Source organism: Lepidochelys olivacea (assembly GCF_965140295.1).
Source record: "Lepidochelys olivacea isolate rLepOli2 genome assembly, chromosome: 9".
Taxonomy (NCBI): domain Eukaryota; kingdom Metazoa; phylum Chordata; order Testudines; family Cheloniidae; genus Lepidochelys; species Lepidochelys olivacea.
Genome location: NC_140419.1, coordinates 36,863,599 through 36,887,981, shown reverse-complemented (window position 1 = coordinate 36,887,981; position 24,383 = coordinate 36,863,599). Strand labels below are relative to the sequence as shown.

The 24,383-nt window shown below is 40.4% G+C and overlaps 1 protein-coding gene across 1 annotated transcript in view; it reads right to left on the bottom strand.

The window, feature by feature from the left end:
• Positions 1–3,271: 3,271 nt before the first annotated feature.
• WDFY1 (WD repeat and FYVE domain containing 1) overlaps positions 3,272–24,383 on the bottom strand; it is a 40,865-nt gene continuing 19,753 nt past the window's right edge. Inside the window, exons 5-12 of the mRNA XM_084639622.1 lie at positions 22,888–23,038; positions 18,174–18,286; positions 14,005–14,131; positions 11,928–12,033; positions 8,688–8,789; positions 7,385–7,515; positions 6,461–6,569; positions 3,272–4,704 (exon numbers count right to left, since the gene is read on the bottom strand). Of these exons, the coding sequence (XP_084495748.1) occupies positions 4,645–4,704; positions 6,461–6,569; positions 7,385–7,515; positions 8,688–8,789; positions 11,928–12,033; positions 14,005–14,131; positions 18,174–18,286; positions 22,888–23,038 (899 nt within the window). The 3' untranslated portion in view covers positions 3,272–4,644. The remainder of the gene's footprint in view (positions 4,705–6,460; positions 6,570–7,384; positions 7,516–8,687; positions 8,790–11,927; positions 12,034–14,004; positions 14,132–18,173; positions 18,287–22,887; positions 23,039–24,383) is intronic.

The window sequence follows — 24,383 nt, the reverse complement described above, 5'->3', positions numbered from 1 at the left end:
CTATTTCACACACCAAAGTACTAAACTTTTTGCAATAATATATGGTGAGGGTGGAACCTGAAAGCTTAGCACTGAAATGCCAGATCAAGGTACTTTAAAAAGTATGACCACATTTACAAATAAAACACAAACTTACCTTACGACATGGCGAGCAGAGGTTACCGTAGATCTCATTAAATAAGCTCACGTTAGCTGAAATATAATTTACAGAAAGGCTGAGGTGGGAGCTGACCTTATGTTCTCAGGCAATTTTTTTTCCCTATTGAACTGAAAAAGAGCAAAGACATGTTTGCATACAGCCCAGAGCTGCTGCAGGACCTATCAATATTGTTCTCGCATGGGGTGGGGAGAAAGTAATAGAAATCATAAGCTAAACTGGTCATTTTATTTAATAGTCTTGTTGATGAAACATTAGAGGTACTGTATTGCATGGTTAAAAAGATTCTTCTCAGAACCAACAGGAAGAAAGATACAGCATAAAATAAAAATGTAGGGTCCTCAGGCTTAGTCTGATTGCATCTTATGCACTGAATACCAACAGAGTAGAGAGCTTGGCTACATTTCACGTAGGAAAGAACCCTCAAGCCTTTAACACTACCCATTCTGGTAAATGCTTCAGTACACAAAGCTGTCGGGAGAGAATTCTCAACCTGGGGGTCATTAACAAGTGTCAGGGGATCGTGACCCATATTGCTAAAAGGAAGGGGAATCCAGCTATGGAAGAGATTGACCACCATTCCATGCATTTCAAATCAAGGCGGCTTAAAATCTGACATTGTAAGTGACATCAAAACTAATATCCTTTAAAATAATTTGAAATCTAACGGAAGTGCAATGCTTTCCCCTCCCCCATATACTTGATACAAAAGGGATGCACATGATTTGAGCCTTCTCTCCAATGTTTGGAAAGGCTCTTTTCTTGACAGTAAGCTAATTAATAAGCAAGATCTCCCAGCATGGTATAATGAAGCAACTCCATTAGGGGCAAGGAGAAGGTGTTCTCCTCTTCTGGCTTAACTGGACAACAGAAGTGAGTGGGTAGGGAGGGAGAAGTCTGTGTTCTCAAAACACTCCACTCTGCAGAGCCAGCTGCTCAATGGTGCTACAGGCTCCATCCTGCCAATGTGTGCTAGTCTCTGGTTATGGGGCTCCTTTACAAATCATCTGATTCTAACTGTGGATCTAAAGGATGCCTTCCAGCCAAAAGCCTGGATCCTGCTTTAATCCACCCCTATTCACAAGAACACTGTGTAGTTTATTTACCAATATTTGCTGCAACAATGAAGACCAACTGAAGATGGGTCATCAGAATAAATTAAGTGACTATCAAGAAATTTTATTATACATGTATTCGAAGTTAAAAATCCAAAGAGGGAGCAAGATTTATCTAGCATCTCTAAACCATGTGGAGTACAGTATTTTGTAGAAACACAGCTGGTAAGGAACTTACAATACATTAATGGTACCCTTTGCTCCAATGAAAAAAGGCCATACAAAAGAAATTGGTAATGCTTCAAAATAAATCTCCTGAATAATTGCACATTTGAACTCACTGGAATAGTTATTGTATTTTAAATTGCACAAAACAGTATATTTCTTCAAAAATAGGTTAGGTGTTTTTACACAAGCAATATATTCTTCAGTGCATTATTAGTTTGTTAAATCTCAAGGTTTATTTTTGTGACCAGCTGGTGTTTTGCCAGCCATAATCACCTTGTTATATCTAAGTGATGCTATAACTATGTTAATTTCATATATTTATTATAGAAAATATATTTGTTAAATTTAAAAGCTATGTAGCAGATTCTAGATTATCTAGTGGTAAAACCTTAATATGATTGCCACGGATGGGGGAATTATCCACAGGGAAGGGGAAAAAGTTAAATGCTAAATATGGGAGAGGTGCTAGATAGCCAAATTGACAATCTGTTTTGCAAGAGAACATCCAAAGAAGCTGATGCTAGCGGGTACTAGCTCTTTTTTTGCTGGAAAGGGGCAATCCCAGTAGTATAGATTGACGTAGGGGACAGATTGAAATTAAATCAGCTAGCGTTTAATCATACAGTTCATTATCAAATCTACATAGTTTAATTTCCCGAGGCAGGCACATAGCTCCTGTTCATATTAATAGGAGGTGTGCGTCCCCACTCCCAAATCTTTGGGGCACAGAACTTACAGTGTGGCTCCAAACCTCCCCAAGTTTTATTTTTGCTGCAATTTAATCTAAATAAGATATTGATTAAAAGGATTGCAAATACATAACCCATCTTGGATTTTTAGGGTAGAGAGAAACATGGAGAAGAAAGTTTTCACAGATCTCTTCTTGTTAATCTTTACTCTTAAACCAGGTGATTGGAACAAAAGAGTTTGATCCAACATGTGTGTGAAAAAAACCAAATGTCAGTTTCCTCCCTGATTTACATTAGCTCATTACCTAACTTCAGGTCCTTTCTGGCACACATGATATTTCATATAACTTGAAAACAGAAGTCTTTCCAAAACTAAAACCTTCCATCAGGTAGCAAGGAATGGAACTAATTAATGTAACTCTTCAAATGTAAAACATTCAACATATTCCTTTCAATACAGTTTCAGATCATTGAAATCAGGCCCCCAAATGTATCTCTTCCTAATACAGACTTGCCAAAAGCTCTAAATTAGCGTTTACTCATTCAGATTTCAAATTTAAGTGGATAATACAATCAAACACTAGCCTGATGCCAGTTTCTGAGGGAAGCTATGAGAAGTATGAAGAATTAGGAAATATCAAGTTAAAAAAAATCCTTTAGCAAAATATTTCTGGAGAGGGCCCATAAAATGGTAAGTCATAAAGCCAGTTCCAAAATATGTGAATCAAGAATATACCAGAGATAGTATTTAGTAGCATGGAATCTACCATATTATTGTTTTTGAAATGAAAACTGAGTAAGATCATGACGCATTACAGTCCCATGATATTAGCATACACTAGCTATAGCAGGCTATAAATGCAAAATTTTTGTATCAAAAGTATATGACAATGATTTTAATTCAGCAGTGACAATAGCACCACTTGGTTGTTGCTGCAAGGCTAAAATCGCAGTTCATTCCAATAGCTCATCAATTTTTCTGCAAGAATGAGCACGTCACTTCCAACGGCAGCAGAAAGAGCTGACCTGCACATATTTCTTCCCTCACTACATAACACACTATAACATCAGCTTTTGTGAAAATCCAACAAACTCCCATCTCCTTTGCGACTCCATGGTACATCATGATAAAGTTACATGAATTTCATTTTCAAACTGTTTAATAAGCTCTTGTAAGACAACCTTATGGCATTACATATATCCTAACATTTATGGAACATAGGTAATTCATGTACTTGACAGAGCAACATACAAGGGAAATATTTCCCTAACTGCCAGCTGGAATCATGCAATCCATGAAAATGTCAGACTGCCTCACTCAGCGTATAACAGCAAGGACCACCACTGCACATAGCATTTAAGATTAACAGCCCTCATCTGCACTCAGGCCAACTATTCCCAAGAAATATTTTGTATCTTCATAGTTATTGCTTCAGAAGAGAAATTTTAGAAATGTTTAACATTAATTTTTCTTCAAAACAAAGACAAGGTGGTAATTAAGTTAATGCTATAGCTACATATAGTTTCTTCATGATAAATGGGGAACTAAGCTTTTCCACATAAAAAATTAGTTCATTAATGTAGGAGGGGCTTTTTATTTTAGCGATTACTAAGATAACAGGCTTGCATAGCCCCCCATTTTAACAGCACTGTAAACATACTGAATGAGCATATGTTTTGTGACATATCATGGGCTGCCTTCACTATTGAGAATGTGCAGCTTATCCACTAAATAACAGCTACAAAAGTTCACTCGTTATACGTTAGCCAAGAAGAGGGAATAAATATAGTTTCAGCATGTCTAAGAGCCTGGGATTATTTACAGAAACTCTCAAGCTATCTGAACAGAACAGATTATTTTGAAGTAGTTTTACCAATAACTGAATTTGCAGACAACACTCCAAGAAAGCCAGTAGATCAGGATCTCTCATGTCAAGCATTTACTCTTACTGCCACTCCAACAGAGAGGGAACACCTGCCCCTTTATTCAAACATTGCTTAAAAAAATAAGTCAGTCTTTCCTTCTTCCAAAGTTATAACCAATACTCCTTTTGGAGGCAGCCTAAACAGCTGCACACCAGACAAAGAGTTCAGTGGGGGACTGCTTATTGGAAGGGACAGTAAGTTATTTATTATTTGCACAAACCTGAAAAAACTAAACGCATTTTACTCTGGTAATCCTTTAGCTACTGTACAAGATATTTCAGCAGAGAAAGCACATTGTTAACACTACATGTAAACCAAGTTATGACAGATCCTTTTATCGCAGTGTCACGTTGCAGGTAAGCCATTTTATGTTACATCAACAGGCTGGGAAATTGCATTTCTGTATCAAGGTGATTCCCACTGTAGCCTATAGAAGAGCTTTGCTCTACAAAGGTGACTGTCCATCCTGGAAGAGCAAGAGAAAAAGGATCCAGCAATCAGTGCTTTTGTGACGATATTCCTAGGAGGGATTTCATTCATTCGGTGTATGTTGCTGTACATAAGGTGCATGAACCTGTCAGGTCCTAGGTCAGTGTGAGGAGAAGCTGGTTGCAAGGCTGCAACCAACTACTGGCGTCATGTCCCATATCTATAAGAAAAACAACATGTGGGAAACTACTCAGCATATCATATAGTATTAAAATCAAGAGTATAAAGACTTACACATGTAGCCAAAAGATTAGAGTAACAATATGCCCTAAAAAAAAAAAAATCAGCATTCAACAGGATTTTGAAATAGCACTGTTTATTTTCAGCTTGATCACCTTCTAAAAGTTATACTAGCCTTGTGAACCAACATAGCCAAACTATGTTTGAAGAAAGGATTCTAGCTTGCACAGCACATTGTTACAGAGCTACAGAACATTAAATGAAGAGGGTTTCCAAAGCCAAAACTGTTTTTCCCTACACACAGGCTTATGAAAGAGTATAAAAGTTACTGGGCTGTTTCATTACTAGTATTTGCAGGAAGTATAACCACAGTATAGCATATTATAAAAAGATTTTATGACTTAAGGAAATTGAGTATCACTGCATTAGAGCCAAAAATAGGGCATGTTGCCCAAGGGTTATATGAGCAGTGCTCTGAATTGCTGCTTATGGCATTCCACTTGCTTTCTCTAATGTGTGTTACAGAAGCGTTCCAGGCTTTCCAACACTCCAGGATACACCTGCAGGCACTAGGCAAACATACTGGCACTGTCAAGATCCTCTCTCATCTGCCCAGCCAGCCACAGTAGTGAGGAGACAAAGCATAGTGAGACATGAGAACAGGGGGAAATGAAGATAGGTATCAGACAGTAGGAAGTTGGTAGTGTCAGATGGAAGATGGAATACCAAACAGGCAACACTAATATAATGTTTGCATCATGGCAATTGTACACAGAGATTCCTCAAGATGCAGTGCTGAAATACAATCTTTACTTCTCAAATAGAGTATCTGATATTTGTGAGCCTGAAGCAATCACTGTTCCACAGTTAAATCCCAAAACAGCATCCAGACATTTAATTTCCTCTACAGTCATCTCAAATGGAGTGACACAAGGGGTATTAAGACAAAGCATTTTAAAATGCAAGTCCTTGGGCATGTGCTGACAAACCCCTTTGCTGAATGTACGCTATCAGCAAGAGATAGCTCAGATTAAGTTTCTCATTTGGAAGCCTCAGACTCTAAATGGCAGTTAATTTAATATCTTAATCAGATTAGTACGCGTCTGAAAACAGTTTCACTAAGAGACTGGATGATCTCTAGGAGGTCACCGATTATAGGGAACTCTGAATAAGGCACATCCATCCCTCTTGGGGTTTGTGAAGAGCCCAGTTACCTGTAGAAACTTCATACTTGGACCATGTGTAACACAAACGAACTATCATATAATTTAGGGAAAGTCCTTCAAACCTCAGCGACCTGAGTAGTTCCCCATTGAGCTTCAATAGGATTGTTTTGCACCACAGAACCCTTTGATTTCAGACTCCTTGGGAGCAGGGACCAAATATCTCCTTAATGTATGGTGCTTTACAGACACTGTTACTCAAACTATACAGTCCTTTTAATTCATGGGGATTTCCGGCATATTCACCATATAGAGGCTGAATGACAGTAGTAGTGGAATCGATTATTAGAAAGTCTTTGTCCTTCACTACAATAATCAAGTACTGCTAAGTTTTTGACTCAAGCTTAACTCTTCCTGTTCACAAAGCATCAAACTGCCAGCTTGATTAAGTGTTTGCAACCATTAGGAAAGGCAAAAGAAAGTGTCACCTTAACTGATGCATAAGCTATTTAATATTGTAAAACCCAAAGTAAAAAAGCAAGTTATATAACCTGCAGAGAAGAGAAATCCTACCTTCACAATCCGATCACTTCCACAGGTCACCATTAGTCCCCTAGAAATGTCCATAGACATGTGGGAAATGTTGTGTTTTCCTTCATGAAAGGTTGCCAGGGAAGTACGACTAGTAAAAGAAAACCGCTTAAATAAAAACCATCTATTAGACATTAAAACTGGATGGCGTCATTGCAGCAATACAAAATAAAGCATTTACAGGGAAATTTCTGAAAAGCTAATAAGTCAGACCTGACAACATCGCCTACCTACATGACAATGAAATAATCAGTAAGCTCTGCCCAGAGTACACTGAATTATAGGAGTGACACGTGCTTACCTGGGCTCCCACTTGATATTTGGAAGTCCCTCAAAACACAACACAAAGGAAAACAGGAACATGGTAGAGAATACAGTTCTTTACTTCTAACATTTAACAGCTGTAAAGTCTACTTTCCAACAAGCTTCTCAACTTTTCTTCCAGCTGTATTGGCTACTAGATTAAGCAAGTGGCTGCTGCCCCTCTTCTCCCCACCCCCCTCCCCTTCAAAATGTGTGCAAAGAAGCCCCAAAAGAACCACCAATGTAATACAAGCAAGTTAACCTGACTGTGAGGCATCAATGTTTGCTGCCTTGTGAAAGACAGAGGTCAATAATATTTCCACGCTGGTAACTTATGTATATTCTTTCCTGTGAGAAGGCTGCACATTAGAACTTGAAGGTATCGGATACATAAGTAAGAGTTCCTTATTTACATATTGATTATAAACATGGTATGTAGTTTCTGACATTTAATAAAAAGGCTGATTACAAACAGATGGAGCCAGAGCTGCCAGAATTGTAACCAGAGAACTTAAAAGCTACCAGTTAGGTTCCTCCAAAAGTTTCAGCCTTTAGTGTATAAAGTCAGTAATGGAACAACATCAGATCTTTAAGCATACTCACTCTTCATCTTTGATTGACTCAAAGCAAGAGTCACAGACACGGACCTGGAACTCAAAGCCCATGATTGGGTAGCTGGACCGCTTAGTGCTGCACTTGCCACACACTGCTTGACCACATTTTCTGCAGTGATGCTTCAAAGAAGAATTAAAATAAGATGGACATTTCAGGACACGAAGCGCTACTTGAGAACTCCCAAATCATCAGGAGGGATGACCAAAGAAATTATGTAACATCCTATGATAGTTACCTTTCAAAACCAGTTGTAACCAAGGACCAAGAATCCCTGGGTTATATGCCAGCCCCAGGGAATTTTGCCACTGACTTCCAATAGAGACAGGATTTTACCCATATACTCTACACAGTGGTTCTCATACTTTTGTACTGGTGAATCCTTTCACACAGCAACCCTCTAAGTGTGACCCCCCTCCCCATAAACATACAAAAAAGTGTTTTTGTTTTTTTTAATTTAACGTCATTATAAATGCTGGAGGCAAAGCAGGGTTTGGGGTGGAGGCTGACAGATCACAACCCCACCCCCCGCCATGTAATTACCTCGTGACCCCCTGAGGTAATTACATGTAATTACCATCTCAACCCCCAGTTTGAGATCCCCTGCTCTACATCCCTTTTCTCCAAGGGATCTGAGGGCAAGTGCCTTACAAAATGAAAGATGTTCTTTACACTCTTGCCTTCACTATCATCAAGGGTTGGGGGGGGGAAGAGGGGAGAGTGAAGAGGGGCATGAGCATGAGTGGATTTCTCCTGGAACATTCAGGAGGTGAAAGTTCCTTTCAACATTTACAAGAGATTCACTCTGGCGTAACTGAAGGAGGGCAAGGCCATTAGTGCTTCAGCACACCGTAAGGTGCTCAATTTAAGGCTGACATTTTGGTAGTAATTTGCCAGTATAAGATTGTAGGCCATTTTGTGCATTCAGTATTTACTAACTGTAGCTCTTTCTTACATGCACACTTGTGCGCAAAACAGGTTTTACTTTTTTTAAACCCCATTATTCCCACACAGGACAACCCAATTTAATGCTTTTTTTCCCACTGTACTTGGTAACTTCTCAGCACCAAGTTGAAATTTCCTGATTCACAACACTTTGCTGGCAACGCAGACGCCAATGACCTCTGCTGCTTTATAGTATGTCTTTCTACTCATTTTTTCCTTTTCAAAAACGGATTGGAGATGAAGTTTAGAAGTGCTGAACAGCAAGTCAGGTATAAAGCTAGAACACCACTGACACCAAATTCTTTACACAATGAACAGCACCATGAATGATTTACAACCACATCCTCACCTGTCTCAACCCTAGTGTCTTTGTGTCCCACATCTGCTTTATATTCCAGAAGAAAGGCTGTTCACATTTCTGACAAGAATCACTTTCTAACCACTGAGGAGCCTAGTGGGGGAGGGAGAAATAAATACTCTTAGCACATGTTCAAAATCAGCAAGGTTATGAACAGCTCGGGTTTTCATTTTTGTTTTCAAATGAAGATATATAGTGAAATTTAAATACATTTCAAGAGAAGCCCCCTCTATCAGCTATGGACATTACAAACAATACACAAGAAAATCTGAATTGCTTCACATTCAGTGCGAAAGTTGGCCACACTCTAAAAGCAACTTGAGAATTCAGTGCTGAGCTGTGTGCAGAAGGCAGAGTCATAATTATAGTTATCTGTTACAAAGATCTTTATGCTCTTCTCTCTCACAGTTTTTACCCCACAGCATTTCTTGTTCCTGCCCTAATGAGAAAACCTGCTAAGATGCATCTGAATTACTGGATTGCTGCTGGGGTTGTAGACCCCCGGGTCTTGCTGCCAGGACGATTCAGAATGGCTACAAAGTAATCTAAGATACAGAAACTCTACAGTGAATCAATTACTCCCTCAGAAGCTGTCAGTCATTCTCATCATGTCCTTTTCCTGGGGCTGTAGCATTTGAAGCAATTAAGAAAACTTATCAGCTGCAACCCCCAACCCTTTGCCCTCACTCTAAGTATACACATGCCTCTGCTTCCTTATCCAGAAATAATGCTTGACTATATTGGGCTCTCTGGATGATGCGAGATATAGATATGCTAAGTAGTACTAACATTCTCAGATATTAGTGTGCTATAGCAGAGTATTCAAAGCATAACTCTGAAGTTAATACTTGCACTTTTTAGTAAGGTACTTTTGTGGGATGATACAGAATAGTTCTAGGGCACCTCCTTATGTGTTGGGTAAATATTCCCATGCATCTGATAAGGACCATATACCCTGAAAGCTATTTCAAGGTTAGTTTAACGCCCTTAAATTTCACACCACTGCAGTATTGCACTTGTCTCTTTTTCTATTCTCTTGGGCATATTATTGTTCTGTGATGAATCACTTCCCATCTCAAATTTCAGAATAACCATGACTACGCACACTGACTGCTGATTCAGTCTCTCCACATTCCATAATGCTCTCTCTCAATAGACTACACAGTAAGTGACATCCATTAACATTCCTTTTTCCATCACATTGGTGGACCTTCCTAAAATAGATGCATCAGTAAAAGAGTAGCAAATTCTTGATGGACAACAAGTCAATTAAGAGTGAGTGAATATTGAAAATGAAAGACTGTCTCCATTTCAATAATGATGTGATGACAGTTTCAGGGGCCATTGTTTTCATCTCCTGCCCATTTGGGTTCCCACTATTGGTTCAGTGGCTTCTGTTTCTCATTTCTCAATCTCCATTTAATGGCAGAAAATAGATAAGCCATTACAGAAGTACAGTACAAACCAACGGATAATACATTATTAAAAACTACCAAAGTTTAATCCAAACTCCCACTAAAATCTATGCTGCTAGTTTTGGGAATTTCCTCACCATGCTGCCAACAAGGGTCTAAAAAGCTCTAGTGCATGAAGATTTTGTCTAGTCCATACTTTGTTCTTTAACTTGGTAAACAAAAAAACAAGCTCCATAAAAATCATCTCCTCACTGCTCTAGAGGAATTTTCAAAGGCAGTGTATTCAGCTCTATTACAGCACCACGTAATGACTACGCCTATGTCTACACTAGCGAGCTTACAGTGGCACAGCTGTACCGATGCAGCTGCGCTGCTGTGAGATTGCTCATATATCCGCTCGATGCCAATGCAAGAGAGCTCTCCCACTGACATAAAAAACCCCACCTCTACAAGCAGCTGTAGCTATGTTGGCAGGAGAAGCTCTTCCGCCAACATCGCCAGTGTGAACAGTGTTCTTTTGTCAATGTAACTTATATCGCTCGGTGTGTGTTTTTTTCCCCCCACACCCATGAGTGAAAGAAATTATACTGAGAAAAGTGGTAGTGTAGACATGGCCTTACACCGATCCTAAACTAGTTAACAGATTCTGGAGGAGAAAAAGGAATCTATGGGTTTGTCTATGCTGTGCGTTAGTGCACACCAGCTGGAGGTGTAGATTCTACTGTGCACCAGCATGCCGTGACCTAACTGGCTTGTGTGGACCTTAGAAGTGCTCTCATGCATGCTGATGTCAGACTACATCACATGGTGTAGGCAAGCCCTTTGTTTAGCACTCAGCAGCAGTCTCTTATTTGTTCCCTTTGCACAGCACCTAGCACCATGGGGTTCTGGTCCAACATGGGCTCCTAGGTGGTACCACAATATGTATAATGAAGACAACAGTGCTTGTGGCTTTGAAGATCCCTTACAAAGAAAAACAGGGTGTGCAGAGACAGAACTGAGAAAAAGCAGTAAGAGCAGTCTATCACCAAGCCATTTTTGGTTGGCCTGACAGCATTAGTGTACTGGTGGCAAGAAACTACATCTTCACAGGCTACACAGATTTTTCTATAGCACTTTATTTCACAATACACTAAGGAACATGTAACACAGAACAGGTCTCAAGCCATGCATAAACAATACTTCATTTTATGTCACTTTTATTTAGTGATCAAGGGCTCTTTAAAATCTGGCTACTCCGTGAATGACTTCTATACTTTTAATATCCTTTTTGAGGAGAGAGGGGAAGGGCTAAACTACAATACCATTTTACTGAGATAACTCAAAGCAAATATTTTGTCAAGTCTGCATAATCCTACAGGGAATTCAATACAGTCTGCATTAGGGAGTTGCCTCCTGTAGTACCCTACAGGATTCTTTCCAATTATATTAACGAGAACAGATGTGAAGAGGCTGTACCTTTAGGTCAAGCATGGCAGAGATCTATTATGTGGTCCATCCTTGTCTTTAATATGGAAGTGTGGTCTGGGGGAGTTGAGGTTTCAACATGCAAAGCTTCACCTTTGTCCACATGGCCAGACTTGCACTGAACAAATCTCAAGGGTCTTCGTGGACTTTGTCACTGCCTTTATCTTTATGGTAATCTGATACTTTTCATGGAAGCTGAGGCACTGAACGCCGATTCCTGGACAGTTACCAATGCTTGGTTAATTTGGGGTGCCCTGATCTAGGATGACAGAATAAGCTGGAAAGCATAGCCATTGCAGAGTTCACAAAGCGGTAGTACCAGATCCTCTGATCTAGCACATGTGCTTACCTCTTCTCTGCTGATATCCATATTCCAAACAGCAATTCCTCCATCAGCTGAACATGAGATCAGTTGCCGCGTGAGCTGGATGTAACAAATGGCCTGCACCTTGTCACTGGAAATGAAGTGGCCACTATTAATTCTTCCAAACAATTAAGCAAAAGCAACATCCCTAACAGGTCTGGGTTTGAATTTTTAAGAGTCACCTGGAAAGCTGAAAACAATGTCAGTAACCAGGCACTGTCAGCCGTAGAACTATTTTAAAGCAAGACCACTAAGTAGTAACCTAAAGTGCTTGAAACGGAGAATCAAAGTTTAGAAGCTGGACTTGGTACCCTCATTGCCAAGTGTGATTTCAGCACTGAAGTAGCTGCGATAGAACAAAGTGTTAGCATAGGAAGCAGCTCGTTTGACCTGTAAGCTGAAGATACAGCATCATGTCAGTGTTTTGCTAGTGAAGCCTAACAAACGGAATGCATCTCAGGTGACAGGTGTCTGAACTGAGCAGAACTGCAAATACGCCCCTTCTTCATCCACACTTGGAACGCAACAGAACACCAAATTATCAGGAGACAATTGTGAGAAAATAGCCATCAAGGAATTATGTCCTTAAAGATTCTACTGGAAACCCTTTTGCTGATGTATGAGTTGTTAGGGTTGGCAGAATTCAATTTAAAAGATTGATATTTATTTTCATCTATTTAAGTTTTTTTAGTTGCAGGAAATTATGGAGGAGTCAGACCACAGGGTGGTTAGAATAAATTAACAACAGTAGATGTGGATTCAAAAAGTTATAAACTTTTAACAGTTAAAACAAATTGTCAAAATCACGTCAAATAAATGAGATAAATATCTTTAAATCAAACTAAATAGTTTTCAGACAAAGTACAAAAAATGCTGCTTCCCTGTAAGTTTTGATTATTATTGATGGAAGTATTTTTTCCTTGTTTGCGCGCATGTAGTGGAAATTGGCGTTTACTGACGTTTACCAATAAAAATCTAATCCTGTCAAGCCTAGTTATTGTGATTCAATTTCTTAATCTCTTTCCCCCCACAAGTTCCTGTTTCCTTTAAGTATGGTGTTCACTCGCTGTGTGAATATTGACTTTCTTCAAGGAAGAAAACTGACTTACAGAAAAACAAGAATCTGTTTTTGATATAGCTGTCCAGAACGGAAATCTGTTGTGGATCTCCTCACTTTTAGTCACAGCTTGCAAAACAGTGAAAATTCAGTTTTTAGTTCAGAAAGAAAAAAAGACTGCTTTTGAAATGGAATGATATTTCCCACACTTTGTAAAAATTCCGCCACCTTCTGTCCAGTGTGAGATTAGACAGGAAAAAACTAATAGCTGATACACACAATCTTCCCAACAGGATACATGGAGGAGGAGTGAAAGAAGCAGTGGAAGGTCTTCCAGTCACGTAGGTGTCAAATTACACTATTGTAGCCAATATGTAAAAATGAACAGTTGCATGTCAATGCACAGAAGAGTGGGAATTCATGTGCACTTGTGAGAAGTCAGCATAGGTACTTTAAAAATACTAACTATGCCAGTAAAATAATTCTGTGATTTCATGACTAGTGTCTAAGATGAAGAAGCAGCAATAGAACAAAGGATTCTATATATACACACGCTACTATGCGGATGTCATTATACATTTCCACCCCCTTCCTGCACAAGCATCTTAATGAAGGGTACATTATAGCAGTGGGATTTGACCTCCATGCAGCAAAACCTTACAATATTAGATGGAACACAGCTACAACACTGCAAACAAGGGTAGTCATAGTATTTTCACCCATCTCTTTATTCTGTGAACTATATTTATTCTCTGATCTCATTACTTCCCACATTTAAGTCATAGCCAAGAGAACAAAAAGGCCCCTTATGACAGTAATGCTGCTCTGACATTTGTTCCCCACAGTTCCCATGCATCACTGTCTTAAGAGAATGCCCTGAAATATGCTATCTTGTCTAGTTATTATTCACAATACTTGGGAGCTTGTCACATTTAGTCTTTCTACAACCCCACAAACTAGTTAAGTATTTGGAAAAAAATAGAACAGGAAGTCACTGCTACATACTGATGGCCCTGAAGCAACAGTGTTCGGCCTTTCCTTCCACCAATATCCCACAGGATAATGCTGTGATCAGATGCTCCAGAGAAGAGTAGCCGTTGAACAGGATCCCACCACAGGGAAGCAACACTTCCTTTAAAAAAAAAAAATTGGGTGAAGTAATCTCTTTTATTGGACTAGGAGAGATAAGCTTTGGAGCTCATTCACAGCTCTTCATTCATGCTTCTGTTAGATCAAAGGTGAGAGTTAGTAAAGAAACTCGCAGCCTAACAGTTTAAAGTCACTGAACTATCATTAGTTGGACAATCAAACTTCAAAAGACAAAGGATGGTGAGCAATGGGATAATTTGGTTTGGTAGAACTAATGCATATTTCTAAAATGCTCATTGTTCATGAAAGGTTTCAGAGTAACAGCCGTGTTAGTCTGTATTCGCAAAAAGAAAAGGAGTACTTGTGGCACCTTAGAGACTAACCAATTTATTTGAGCATAGGAAAGTTCAGGTTTTCACATAAAGCCATTTTTGTTTGAAAGAAATTTAAATACTAACATCTAATAAAGAACAAGATAAGATGCTAAGCAATGAGTTGGGTTTTCTAACAATGACAGATGAGCTATGAATTAGGTTAACAGCTTTCTCAAGTATATGCATCAGCAGCCTAACAAATTGTGTTTAATGCCATTCTTACTGGGCTCTTTGTAAGGTGAACATAGCCACTGTGACAACTGAATAGAGCAGGCAGCAATTCGTTCATAACACCAATACTTTAACAAGACAATAATGCATAAAACTGGCAGTTGAGAGGAATACAAATGATCTCAGTCATCATACACTGACCTCTTACATAATTAGCTCTGAATACAGTTGTGCTCTGACAGTTTATTCCAAATATTTTAATGGCAGTGAGAAACTATCAGTCACAGGACAGACATATTGCAGGGCAAAATGTATGTGCTCCATTGTTTTTTACAAAGATATTCTTGTATGTGTTTTATACTCCTTATTAAAGAGCCCTTCAGTTTAACACACTGGCTTTGTAATTACTGAACACAAAATGCATGGTACTACATTAGGCCACCACCGTCTCATCCAAAAAAATGAAAGGAGTAGAATGACACTATTCAGCGGGTGACACATATTAAACCAGCGGTGGGAAAACTACAGCTCGTGGGCTGCATCCAGCCCATCAAACCTTCGAGCTCCAGCCAGGGAGCAGGGTCGGGAGCTAGCCCTGCTCCATGCAGCTCCCGGAAGCAGTGTTCACCCTCCAGCTCCTACACGTAGGGCAGCCAGGGGGCTCCGCATGCTTCTCCCTCCCCAAGCACTGGCTCTGCAGCTCCCATTGGCCGGGAACCACAGCCAATGGGAGCTGCAGACGTGGTGCCTGCGGATGGGGCAGCATGCAGAGCTGCCTGGCCATGCCTCCATGTAGGAACCGGAGGAGAACATGCTGTTGCTTCTGGTAAGTGCTGCCTGGAACCTGCACCTCCTGACCTCCTCCAGGACCTCAACCCCCCACCCCAACCTCAATCCCCCTCCCACCCTCCAAACCCCTCGGTCCCAGCCCGGAGCACCCTCTTGAACCCGAAATCCCTCATCCCCAGAGACTGCAGCCCACAGCCGGAGCCCTCACTTCCCCCCACCCCCCAAACCACAATCACCTGCCGCAGTCCAGAGCTCCCTCCCGCACCCTGAACTCCTCATTTCTGGCCCTAACCCAGAGCCCGTACCTACAGCCATAGCCCTTACCCAGTCCTGCACACCAGCTCCCAATTTAGTCAGCATTCATGGCCTGCCATACAATATCCATACTCAGATGTGGCCCTCGGGCCAAAAAGTTTGTCCATCCCTGTTTTAAACCTTCAACAAAACTGGACTTTCTGAAAGATCAATAAGGACTGCTTTACATCATCAAGTTACTGGATGCAATATTCTATTCCTTCCTTTAGGAATGTGTACTTTTATAGAGCATCTTTCCATAGTTCAAGTGGCATCTTTTCGGCCACTAGCTCAATTGATATTCATCTTGTTTTAATTAATTACAGCCTCAAATCAAGCCTCTCCTTTCTGGCTTTTATAATTAATAGCAATAAGATTTGTTTGGTTGCTGCAGGGCTGAACAGGATTTATTTATTTTTAAACCAGGATCCCTTTGGAAACATTTTCATGGATATTAAGAAAAGTAATAAGTACTCATTCCCAGACAGACCACTTTGAAAGCCAACATGCTGTTTTGGTGCATATCTGCTATTCAATTGTAGTGAATTGCCAAAGAGTTGTAAGGAGGAAATGAGGATAAAGAAACAAAGCTTAGTTAAAGCAGCCACCTTTGAGGTCTCCTGGACATGGGACCCCGTCTTACAGAGCAACAAGATTCATTATTAAATATAAGCATTTTGTGAAAGTTCTCAGGCCTTGTCCACACAAGTTGTACCAGTTTAACTAAAGGTGTTGTTTTAAATCAATACAAAAGGCTGTGTGGACACTTATTTTGGTTTAAGCCAGTTTTCTTTCCATTATGGTAAGCTGAAATAAACCACTCTTGAACCAAAAAAAGAGTCCCATCTGGGCTTTGACCAGTTTAATTAAAAGGGATGATTTTTAAACCAATGTAATTAAACTGTTGAAACTCAAGTTGACAAGACCTCAGCAATAGCAGACCCACGGAGGGAACATGAGCGGTAAGAACAATTCAGTGTGGCACCAAGTCATCTGTTTATATGACATACAAAGCTACATGAAAAAGGACACTTGAAAAATCTGCTTTGATTTAATATTTTATAGCTCACTGAATTCTAAGTATTAGATCAACAGAATACAATAGACTAATTCACACTACACTCATTAAGTAGCAGTGTTAATTCAAATGTCACTTATTTAGCTTGAGATCAATATAAGGAAAGCCCAGGCAAAGAATTCTGTAAAATAATTATCTTATTTTCACACTGTTCCAGCAAGCACAACCCAATTGCTATTATTCTGTCCTAAATATGGGGGGTGGGGGGAGGGGAACTTCCCCGTTTTCTGTTTTGACTCCTCCACCAAAGTTTATCAAAGATATCTTTGTATTGTTTCACTTCATGGTCATGGTGATCTGCATTGCAGAAGCCCATTCAGTATTAGACAGACAGACAAAAACCAAACAAACCAAACAAACCTTTACCGACTAACATTTACAGCCAGCAACAAGGTAAGTAGAAACTGGCATTTTCCACAGGACCACAGCCTTGAGACCCAATAGATCAGCATTGTTAATACAGCAGGCCGATAAATTGCTATTCTGGATTCTAAGTCATATGAGGTCATGAAAAAGCAAAAGTCACTTTAGTTATTCCTTTCAGCATACCCCTGCCTCAATAACCTCACCCTGAAGCACACCCTAGATAAACACCTAAGAATCTACATCAATCACCACCATAATATCTATACATCTTAAATAGAACTGGGTCAGGCAAAACTGAGCCAAAACCTAACACTGCACATATTGTGCCATACATCAGGTTACAAGAATTAGTTTTTACTCAATACACAGGCCCTATGTGATTCTACCAACACCTTATGATATGAAATGCATGTCCAGTGCATGAACTTGAGAATTTATCCCATAATTTACAAACTCCTCTAGACAGCTTTGCAAAGTTTTCTTACATTTGATTAAAGCATGCGGTGATAGCAATGTTGATCGCTATACAAACAAGTACAAGATACACTGCCTTAAAGTGGTAACATTCTAGACACTAAGATGGAGCCATTCCTTTACATGTTAGTGAATATAGGCTGACATTTTGTAAGGTGGGCCATTTTGTAAGATGGGCTAGGCATATATACATGCACCATTTAAGGCAGTTACTTTGAAGCTCATGTTCTATAATTGGTGCCTAGGATGATGGCAATGTCATTCACAGCAGAGTTCCCATATGAACCATAGCCCAGAGTTCCCTATGAAACAAGCAGAGTTCTTAGCTACTTAAATATCCTGCTAATTTAAGACGTATGAGTTTTATTGAAAACTTCTCTGTATGGAGAAAGCTTTGTTCAGAAAGTGGTGACAGGCAATGAACTCGAGAGCTTAGGTAAGAACCTGCTCTTGATTACATTTCCCATCTTCTGCTGACAGAAAGTTGTATTACCAGAGACTGAATTAGCCAGGGAAGTGAAGGGGGAAAGTTAGTTTACCTTCATGACCTTTGAGCGTTGTGATAACCGTGCAAGTGTTCTGTTCAAGCTTCAGCAGTGTGATCTGTCCAGAATAGTCCCCAACGAAGGCATGCTGGGTTTCAATGTCATATCTGAACATAAGTCAAGGAACACCACCAACTGTTTTCAGTCTCACTTGCTTCTCTTTACAGCAAGAATACTCTGCCAGCATGACTAAAAAACAAACCGGTTAAAGCAACAACCAACAAAAACCATACTGAAAAGATCGTTAGTGTCCCATAAACATAAATACTAGAGTGCTGATGTAGTACAAACCTGTAAACAAAGAAACAACGTTAAAAAAAATATTCAGCTTTGCTTTCACCAGAAGTTTAAAAAGTGCAAGAATAATTGAACCTTCAATTAAGGATGTTCCTGAAACTCAAGAGGTGCCAAAATATTTTATGAACTAGACTGGAGACTTGTTTAGACACAGATCAATAATCCACTTTTTACTTACCTGAAAGTGCAGAAGAACTCATGGAACTGAGTCTTGCCTATGTAAGGTACCTTATATTCAGATTTAATGACAAACAGGATCAGAAATTACTCGTTTACTTCAGTCAAGGAAAGGGGGGAAAATAAGAGAGTCTTGTTGCTACGGAAGGGCCTAAGGGAAGCCAGAGCTGTGTCTCAGGATTAGAGTACCTGGAAATTCTAATTAGCCCTACCTTCCATGGCAGGTATCTACTGACCTCCTATTTGCATTATTTGTATTCCAGTAGTACTTTATATCGCCCTAATCAGGATTAAAGGCCCTTTGTGTGGCACTGTACAAAACCAGAGACTGCCCCTGCCCCAGAGACCTTACAACAGAAGTGGATAAATCCTTTCCCTCCCTTTGTTTTGTAACGTAAGCTGAATGATCAAAATGATATACGGCAAACATACAAGTTCCTTTTCAAAAGTTTTACTATTCACATAGGAAGTGGTGCCTGAAGAGCAGCTGGTATTGCTCCATCCAGAAAACAGCTGGCACCTGGAAGGGACTTCCCCAGCCCCTGAGATAGGCTTACTGTTTGCTCTCTGCTGAGGCCACCACCGAAAGACAAGAGGTAACTAAGAGGGGTTTACTGTGTAGAAAGAAGTGCAGTATAACTAAAAAATTGTCACCACAATAGTGAGAAAGCTGTGTTTCCAATGTCTTGTTAACAAGCATGAGGGATTTAAGAATGAGCATCTGAAGATAAACAATCCTGCACCTGAAAAGCCTTTCTAGACAGGCTGTTAATTGCAAGGTCTCAGACTTATCAGCATTATTTCATCCTATGCGTCCATTATATAATTATAATATTTTGTTTAATCAGACACAACACTAAGGAACATCCATTCCGTAATATTTTATATTTGTGTAAGCTTTTGTAAAAGATGATTAACTCATGCATCATAGAAGCTTTTCACGATTGTGCTGAATATTCAAGCGTACATACTGACAAGCTGGTCATTTGCTCCCCACTGTTAATGATTCAAGCACACAATGTGTTGACAGGAAGCAATTTCCTTTGAAGAAAATAAAAGGCCATGCCATGGAAAGCTAAAGAAAACATTCTGTTAAAAACAAAGTATTCTAAATTTCCCCCTTTCCTAGGAGCAATCTGTTCCAGATATTCACTGAAATGATTAAGGATTAGTTAGTGACCAGAGTTTCCACTGGATGCTTATGGATGAGAACTCGGGGGTTGGAGGAGAACACCGGATTGTTTTGTGAATAGATCTTGTAATGAGCACTTATTATGCACAGTTCTGTACTGTTATGTCAACATACCTCACTGAGAAGAGACTGGTGTGAAACAGAGCATCGCCAAGAAAAAACAAATGTAGGAAGACAGAGCTACTTTCAGTTTTTGGTATTGTGTTTTGCAAGTTAAGTGTGGTAGGCCAAATCAGTGCATAGACCTCAAAAGAACACACATGCTTCAAAGCAGTGCTGGCAATTCAGCATGAAGCATTCTTCTCTATTTGGTATAGAGCTAATCCCTTGGCACATGGTTTGGGGAACTATACTGCTGGAGGGTTACCATTTTTAAAGAGGAGTGAGGCAATTAGTAGCGGGGACACAAAGGGGGCACCAGCTAAGGGGGGGCGGCACGTGACCACCCCATGTGACCTGTCCCCACCCCACCACATGATCCCCCCATGTGACGCCCCCTGCTCTGCCCCCAGCCCAGGGGCCCCAACCTCTCCCCGTCCCCTTCCCCGTCCCCTCCCCATCTCACATTACCTGGCAGGGGGAGGGGGAGCTCTGCTCCCGTCCCCCTGGCATGTGTGGAGCCACTAATGCAATCTCCCAGGCAGCCTCTGGCCACACTGCCTGGGCTGTCCCAGGCAAGCAGCGTGGCCAGAGGCTGCCTGGGAGAGTGCAGCCACTGCGTGCTGCACCAGACAGCATTGCCAGAAGAGGAGAGGCTCTGGCCCCGCCTCTTCCCTTCCAGCTTGGGCCCTGCCCCTTCATCTCCCCTGCTTCCGGCCTTGCCCCACAACTGGACGCACCTATTCAATAAAAGGAACAAAACCAGGAATGTTAAAATATCCAACGACAAGAAATCCAACACAAGCTTGCAGTATTAAGCAGCAAAAAAGATGCACTTTAGTTTAAGCCAATGATACACAGGCATCACATTAAGAGATATTAGACCCCATTTATAAACAGCTCTGGCTATGCAGCTTATGAATTATGTTCCCACCTAAGCATTTCATTCCTTGAACCTTGTAACAGACAAAATGGAGTGAGTCTAGAAGAAATCAGACAAACATGATCACGAAGCTGGAGGAACTGACAGATTTAGTAGGATAAAAAGATATGTAGTTTGGCAAAGGAAATTGGCACATCAGTCTGCAATTGCAGAGAGAAGAGTCACTAAGTACAGCACAATGGCCTATCATTAGGAGTAATGAGAGGAAACCTTAAGGCTTAACATCACGAAAAGCTTTCCAACAACAAAATCCACTAAGCAGAGGAACAGGCTTCCAAGGGAAGCAGTGGGCCTGGTCACTTTGGAATTTAAAGCTGACCCAGACAGAAGACTAGAAAATACACAGTAGGGAACAATCCTACTGCGGGACAGGGAGGAGAGAAAGGAAGAAAGAACCATAAGATCAACTAGTTCATTCTTTTTTATCTCTATGTTCTGACTAGCTAAATCTGAATTGATTGTCGAAAATATGGCACATATTAATAGGACATGAAATAGCCCTAATGAAAGGGGCTACGTAAGGGCTGATGGGTAGATAACTACACCCCATACAATATATATCTCTTGTAAGATTTATTCTGGGATATAGATTGTGGGCTGGTCTACACTACACAGTTAGGTTGACATAAGACAGCTTATGTCAGGGGTTCTCGACCCCTCAGGGGGTCATGATGTTATTACATGGTGGGTCACGAGCTGTCAACCTCCACCCCAAACCCCACTTTGCCTCCAGCATTTATAATGGTGTTAAATATATTAACAAGTGTTTTTAATTTATAAGGAGGGGGTCACACTCAGAGGCTTGCTATGTGAAAGGGGTCACCAGTAAAAAAGTGAGAGCCACTGGCTTATGTCAACCTAATTATATCAGTGTCTACACTACAGCCTTCCTCCCGCCGATGTAAGTGCACTACTATACCGACATAACTACTCCACCTCCACGAGAGGGGAAAGGCTTATGTCGGCACAGTGTCTATGAAGACACTTACGTCCTTTACATTGGCTGTTGGCTGTCTTGTCAATTTTACAGCTGCCCCCACAGCACCCCAGCAGGAGCCTGGAAGCCTTGTCAATTTCACAGCTGAAAACGTCCTCCACTCCCTGTGGGCAATGGGGCGAGGGGGTGAAGGGGCAGCACACCGGGAGCCGGTGGAGAAGCTGGGGTCCTGGCAGGGAGCTACCAAAGGAGACGAGAGTCCAGTCTCTCAGCTCTCAACTTTCCCCTTCTTAAGTCAGTGGAAGCGCTCCTGGTTAGCACATGCACCACTGACACAAAAAGGGTAGTTTGGACATGCACCACTGCAGTGGCTGTAAATCAACCTAATAGAGGTCGACTTACACTATGCCTCAATTTGGAGAGACATAGCAGATGCCGACAACGTTCATACTTTGCGTATTAAATTTCTGGATAAGATACTTAAGTTGTGTGCCTTCAGTGCATAAGATGCCATGCTATTTCCATCTTCTTAAATCAAATCTGCATACCATATAAGCTACCTGTTTCTGTTTAATTACTAACAATTCAGTCTAATCCCAATTTTTAAATGTGTATAGGAGGCCAACAATCATATGAGCATTTGTAGATTGTCTTTTTAATTAAAAATTTTTCTTTGACAGAAGAATGACCTGGATAAACAGGATAGCAAGTTATATACGTGCTGTGGAGAGAAACCGAAGAACAGAAGTTTCAGTATCTTTAAGATGTATTCTTGTAATTTTGTAAGCTAGAAGCTATGCATTTTAGAGAATCTGAACAGTAGAATCATACTATTAACCGGGGGAGCCATTGTAGATTGCGAACTCTAAATTCAAATAAGTGAAAAAATACACTGAAAAATAAAAAAAAAGATACAGCATCACAAGATGCGACTGAATTTTGCCAAGTGTAGTTTAGTATTAGTTATTTAATACTTTCTATGCTAACTATACTGCAGTGGATTTTGTAATGATAAAATTTTGTCTTGTGATTTGTTAGTAACGTGATCATTTTTGATGGATACTGTAAACATGAAGCCCAAGAGGTGAAGTAATGTCTTCCCAGCATATTCCCACTCCTGGTGCACATCCAGCTGACACACTTGTCATGGCCAGTACTGATAACCCACTCTGCTGCCAGGCAGAAAATGACAGCCGACACCCGATTCTGATGAGCTGTGGAAATAAAGGAAAGGATCTAAGCACTTCAGATAGAAGTATTTCAATCAAATCTTCAGTTACACAGTTAGAAACACAGGTTGAAAGTGTTTGGCGGCGGGGGGGGGGGGGGAAGTAATTGCCGGAAGAAAGAATTTTACTTTCTCTGTCACACTTACTGCAGCCCCAAAGTTTGATAAGGTTAGCAAAGTTCTCAATTTATTTTGCATTTTCCATCTCAGTGATTGGCCTTTAATGAATCGGGCATGTCAGAAAAAGAAGTCAGCTCATTTGAATTGTCCTTTCATTTAGTGATTTCCCTCACACAGAAATGTGAGGGTCCCTCTCCTTTGAGGGCATGCTGGCAACTCAACTCCAGTGAGAGCACTCTGTACAGTGCTGAGATCATTTAAGAAAGAAGATGTAGAGGAGACAGAAATGGAAGAAAGAATATAGGGGGAGGGTGTATTAGATATACTTCTTTTGGACTGAAATGTAAAGTCATCTGCTTTTAGGATAAAGGGGCTTTTGTAGCTTTTAAAAACAAGGTCTCTTTTAAACAAGAGCACCCTTTTCCATTAGAGGATGATAGGAAGTCATAAGACAAGCTGTATTTTGTTTTCCTATATTTTTAGCCGTCAGTACAAAGTCTTCTGTACATCGTCAAGTTATTAATTAATAACCGTGGAATAGAAGTGACTGAATTTGGCTGTACATTCTTTAGAAGGAATACTAAATAATGCTTGGAAAGAACCTTGTATCTTTCATCTACATTAGTTTTAATACAGTAGTCCCCTCTTCTGCCAGAAATACCTAATGAATGGGGATCTTGTATGATTTCAATTCTTACTGTACTACTCAGTTCTTACTACCTCAACTAAGACCCAAGAGTCCCAGTGTTTAGTAACAGGCATTTTGGCCTAATTATTGCACCTACGTAAGTACTACCCTCTATTAGGACTATACCACCAAACTGTTTTTAAAGAGCAGAATTTCCCCCTCTCCTTATATCAGACACCAGTACTGCATCAGTTTTCCCCCCTTTAGAAAGTCATCTGCAGATTAAAGCATCCACAAATGTATAACCACTGATCAGTGCTGAACAATATAACCAGAGTTAGAGACATTCAGCACATTACCTTACAGTTATGTGAGGTTTTAATACAGCTCCTACTCTCCATCCTTTGGGGATTCCTAGCTCCCACCTGTGATGACCTTCACACTGCAACCACCTCCGACTCACAAACTTCTAAAAGATTTGGGTCAGACCGTCAGAGTGTTTTGTTTTCTTTATATTGGTTCTGAACGTAAAGCTTTTCAGAAGGAATGTTCTCCATAGCCAACTATATCACAATGAAGCCAG